The sequence below is a fragment of the Myotis yumanensis genome, unplaced genomic scaffold (genome assembly GCF_028538775.1).
Source record: "Myotis yumanensis isolate MYYU_CA2020_CCGP unplaced genomic scaffold, mMyoYum1.0.hap1 SCAF_23, whole genome shotgun sequence".
Lineage (NCBI taxonomy): Eukaryota > Metazoa > Chordata > Mammalia > Chiroptera > Vespertilionidae > Myotis > Myotis yumanensis.
This window is the reverse complement of record NW_027223774.1, coordinates 3,403,752-3,407,995: the sequence shown is the minus strand read 5'-3', so window position 1 is coordinate 3,407,995 and position 4,244 is coordinate 3,403,752. Positions and strand designations below refer to the sequence as shown.

Sequence of the window (4,244 nt, the reverse complement as noted above, 5' to 3'; positions counted from 1 at the left end):
TCACGTGCCCCAGGTCACCCAGCCTGGACAGGGCAGGGCTGGGACTGGAACCCAGGACTGTGGGTTCCCTGTGCTGTCCTCACGCTGCCCCCCAGGGGGACACCAGCTTCCTGCTCTGGGCTCCTCCTCTGCAGGCGCCTGTCTATGTCTCCACTGGAGCTGAGGGTCCTTCTTCATTTCCCGCCCCCAGCACAGCAGGGACAGGGAGGGCCAGTGTGGGCTGGACTCTGGGTCTCTCCCTCATCCATCCCCACGCACAGGGCCCTAAAACCCCCTTTGGAGGGTTGGGCTGGGCTGGGGGCTCTGCCTTCCTGAGCTCTGTGAGGCCCTTCTGTCACCTCATCTCCCAGCAGTCTGTGAGCAGGATGGGACCAGGGATTACCAGACAGGAACCCGATACAGAGGAGAGAAGAGACCGCCCAGCCCCACAGCAGGAGCAGCAGAGCCAGGAGCTGAGCCAGGGCTGATCCACCCTGTTCCCTCCTCTGAGCTGAGCCTGAGCTGAGGGGTAGGACTGGACGCCCAGACCTTGTCTGCCTGTCCCTCCCTGTACAGTGCCACCGTCACTGAGACAGAGGGGACAGGCCCCATAACATCATATCCTGGGGGGGTCCCTGTGAGGCCCCTTTCCCAAGAGGTCAGGGCCAGAACTGACAGGAAATCTAAGCTCTGGACAAGGATTCTCTCCTTTACACTTAGAGACACTGAAGGCCAGACAGGGGAAGGGGTGTCCAAGTCAACAAATCCAGAGGAGCCTGAACCCCTTAACCCCCCATGGTTCAGCCCCTGTCCCCATGGAGGAAGCCACCACCTCCCCCAAGGACTTTCACCTACCCCTCTGTGGACCTGACTTAGAGCCTCCTGGGGATGAGGATGACAGGTGAGTGGTGGGGACTGCCTTCTCCCCACTAGAGCTCAGCACCCTCTCCCTGGCCTATGCCCCCACATACACCTCTGCCATGATAACCCCACCCATCACCTGCCTCAGACCCTGGGACTCCCAGCCTCCCTGGGACACAAGCCCGTCCTTGAGGATCTGGGTCGCTCGATCCCCTGACAGACTCTCAGGACTTGCTGGGTGGGCTGTGCTCCCTCTGAGCAGAGCTCCCCAGGACTCACCAGCTGGGGAGGTGGGCCCTGTGGGTGGGGGGCTGGGGCCTTCAGAGGGTCCTGGAAATGAGGATAGAAAGGGGTGAGGCTGGGCTCACTCTGGAGTCTCCAAATCACTCTGTCGCTTTTCCTACATCTGCTCGGTGACCCCCGAAGACACTCCCCCGCCCACTTAACAACTTCCCAACCCAGTTCATGGGGAGGAGTCAGCAAAAGTAAAAGGGTCTCTGAGGTCAGATCTCTGCTGGGTGACCAACACTCAGACCCTCACTCTCATCCAACCTCAGATGTCTCCTGGGGGCGGGACCCTGAGCTGCCTGTGCTCAGAGAGGAGGAGATCAGGGGCCGCTCACCTGAGACCGTTAGATCCAGGGGGTCACTAGGGTCAGACCACTCCTGGGGATTCTCCTCAAAATATCCATAGCATCTGAATGTCCATCTGTGACTAGGGGTCACAGGGCCCACAGGGAACAGGGCCTGGGACCGCCCACTGGGCTGTCGCTGTGAGTCCAGAGTCCAGGAGAGCCTGTGATCTCCTTCCTTAGTCAGAAGGAACCTGTCAGATATATGCAAGAAAATGAAACTAGACCACCAACTTACACCATACACAAGAATAAACTCAAAATGGATAAAGAACTTAAATGTACGACAGGAAACCATAAAAATTCTAGAAGAATACAAAGGCAACAAAATCTCAGACTTATGCCAAAACAATTTCTTCACTGATACAGCTCCTAGGGCAGTTGAAACTAAAGAGAAACTGAACAAATGGGACTACATCAAAATAAAAAGCTTCTGCACAGCAAAAGAAACCATCAACAAAACAACAAGAAAACCCACCTCATGGGAAAACATATTTGCCAACGTCATATCTGATAAGGGCTTAATCTCCAAAATTTATAGGGAACTCATACAACTTAACAAAAAGAAGATAAACAATCCAATCAAAAAATGGGCAAAGGATCTAAATAGACACCTTTCAAAAGAGGACATTCAGAAAGCCAAGAGACATATGAAAACATGCTCAAAGTCACTAATCATCCGAGAGATGCAAATCAAAACAACAATGAGGTACCATCTCACACCTGTCAGAATGGCCATCATCAACAAATCAACAAACGACAAGTGCTGGAGAGGATGTGGAGAAAAAGGAACACTTGTGCACTGCTGGTGGGAATGCAGACTGGTGCAGCCACTATGGAAGGCAGTATGGAGGTTCCTCAAAAAATTGGAAATGGAACTCCCATTTGACCCTGTGATCCCACTACTAGGAATATATCCCAAGAAACCAGAAACACCAATCAGAAAGGATATATGCACCCCGATGTTCATAGCAGCACAATTCACCATAGCTAAGATCTGGAAACAGCCTAAGTGCCCATCAGTAGATGAGTGGATTAGAAAACTGTGGTACATCTACACGATGGAATACTATGCTGCTGTTAAAAAGAAGGAACTCCTACCATTTGCAACAGCATGGATGGAACTGGAGAGCATTATGCTAAGTGAAACAAGCCAGTCAATGAAGGAAAAATACCACATGATCTCACTCATTCATGGATAATTAAGACCATTACAAACTTTTGAACAATAATAAATACAGTGGCAGAGCTGCCTCAAACTGATTGTCGGACTGCAGTGGGAAGGCCAGGGAGGGTTGGGGGACAGGAGGGAGGGGAGTAAGAGATCAACCGAAGGACTTGTATGCACCCATATAACCATAACTAATGGACATAAGACACTGGGGGGTAAGGGAGGGCAGGGGCTTGTCAAGGGCGGGGGGGGAAAAAGGACACTTATGTAATACCCTTTGTAATACTTTAAGCGAAAAAAAAAAAAAAAAGAAGGAACCTGTCAAATTTATCAACTGAGTCACACTGAAGGGTCACATTCCCTCCTGAGGTCAGGACGGCGCTGGGCAGGGCTGAGAGGCTGGGTTTGCTGTAGGATCCTAGGAGAGGAGGAGGCAGCATGTTAGATGGGGCTCACACCTCCCTTATGTCCTCCAGGGCTGGGCTGTATGAGGGAGACACCCTGAGAGCAGACTCCCTTCCTGAGGGCAGAGCCTGAGGCTGGGACCTCTGCGTGTCCTCTCACCTGTCACCACCAGCTCCAAGGAGTCACTGTGTTCTGACCAGCCAGCGGGGCTGAGGTAGTTACAGGTATATCTCTCTGTATACTTTCCTGTAATGAAGAACTTGACCCTCTCTCCAGGCTCCAGGGACTTCTGTCTGTTCAAGTATCTGCCACCTGCATACAGTCGGTACTCCTGAGCCTTCAGTGTCCCCTGACACCAGATGGTCACAGAGGTCCCCGAGTTTATCACAGGATCTGGCTCAGCCCAGATGGTGGGTTTGGGGAGGGTCCCTAAAAGGAAACCAGAGGCTGCTTTACAAAGACCTTCCCCTGCTCTCATCCCCCAGCTCAGCCCAAGACCCTCTCATCCCAGGACCTCTGTGCTCCCTCCTGAGCCCTAGGGGTGAAGGAAGAGGAGGGACATGGAGCCTGGGCAGGACTCACCTGCCTGTACACGGGTCCTCTGGTCCAGACTCAGCCCTAGAAGAGAGTCCCTGTGAGAGATTTGCATCCGGGCGTCTCAGCTGATTCCCTTCCCATCAGGGTCCGGTCCACTGCAGCTGCCAGAGCCTGGGGGAGAAGGATGGGCAGCCCCCCCTCCTACTCCCACTCCCTCTGACCACAACTGACCGAGGCAGAGAAGAGCAGAGAGGATGGATGCCATGGCGTCTGCTCTGAGGGCTCCTGTTCTGGAGATGGAGAAGGCCTGGACCTGAAGGACAGAGACACACAGGATGTGGTGAGTCAGGAGCTGCTGCCGCCTTCTGGGTTTACACAGCTGTGGATCCATAGCCAGGGGAGGGCCCCACCCTGGGCCTGGTTCTGCATCTCCCCAGGATGAGGCTCACAGGGAGTCCAGGCTTCAGAGGCTGGTCAACAGTGTCTGAGGTCTCACCTGATCCTCAGGGTCTCATGTGTCGGCTGGTCTGACTCCTGCTCAGAGAGGGCGAGATGCAGGATCTGGTTCTGACTTGGCCCCTGGGAGTCTGTCTCTAAACAGCCCAATAGGACACCCAACCACGGCTCTTGGGGGAGCTCATTTATGAAAGAACTAGAGG

General features: G+C 53.6%; 1 protein-coding gene across 1 annotated transcript; it reads right to left on the bottom strand.

Annotated features, from left to right (window-relative positions):
* Positions 1-334: 334 nt before the first annotated feature.
* On the bottom strand, positions 335-3,850 carry LOC139000247 (leukocyte immunoglobulin-like receptor subfamily A member 5). Its single transcript, XM_070402503.1, has 7 exons — positions 3,817-3,850; positions 3,631-3,666; positions 3,208-3,477; positions 2,962-3,061; positions 1,464-1,666; positions 1,120-1,170; positions 335-354 (listed from the first exon to the last, which is right to left on the bottom strand). The coding sequence occupies exons 1-7, from the start codon at positions 3,848-3,850 to the stop codon at positions 335-337; spliced, it is 714 nt and encodes a 237-aa protein (XP_070258604.1).
* Positions 3,851-4,244: the final 394 nt, after the last annotated feature.

Coding starts and splice junctions, on each gene's coding strand:
- LOC139000247 (XM_070402503.1), bottom strand. CDS start 3,850: ATGGCATCCATCCTCTCTGCTCTTCTCTGCCTCG. Junction 3,667..3,816: donor CTCTGCTCTTCTCTGCCTCG/GTCAGTTGTGGT, acceptor ACTCTCTTCTAG/GGCTGAGTCTGGACCAGAGG. Junction 3,062..3,207: donor CTTGGAGCTGGTGGTGACAG/GTGAGAGGACAC, acceptor CTCCTCTCCTAG/GATCCTACAGCAAACCCAGC.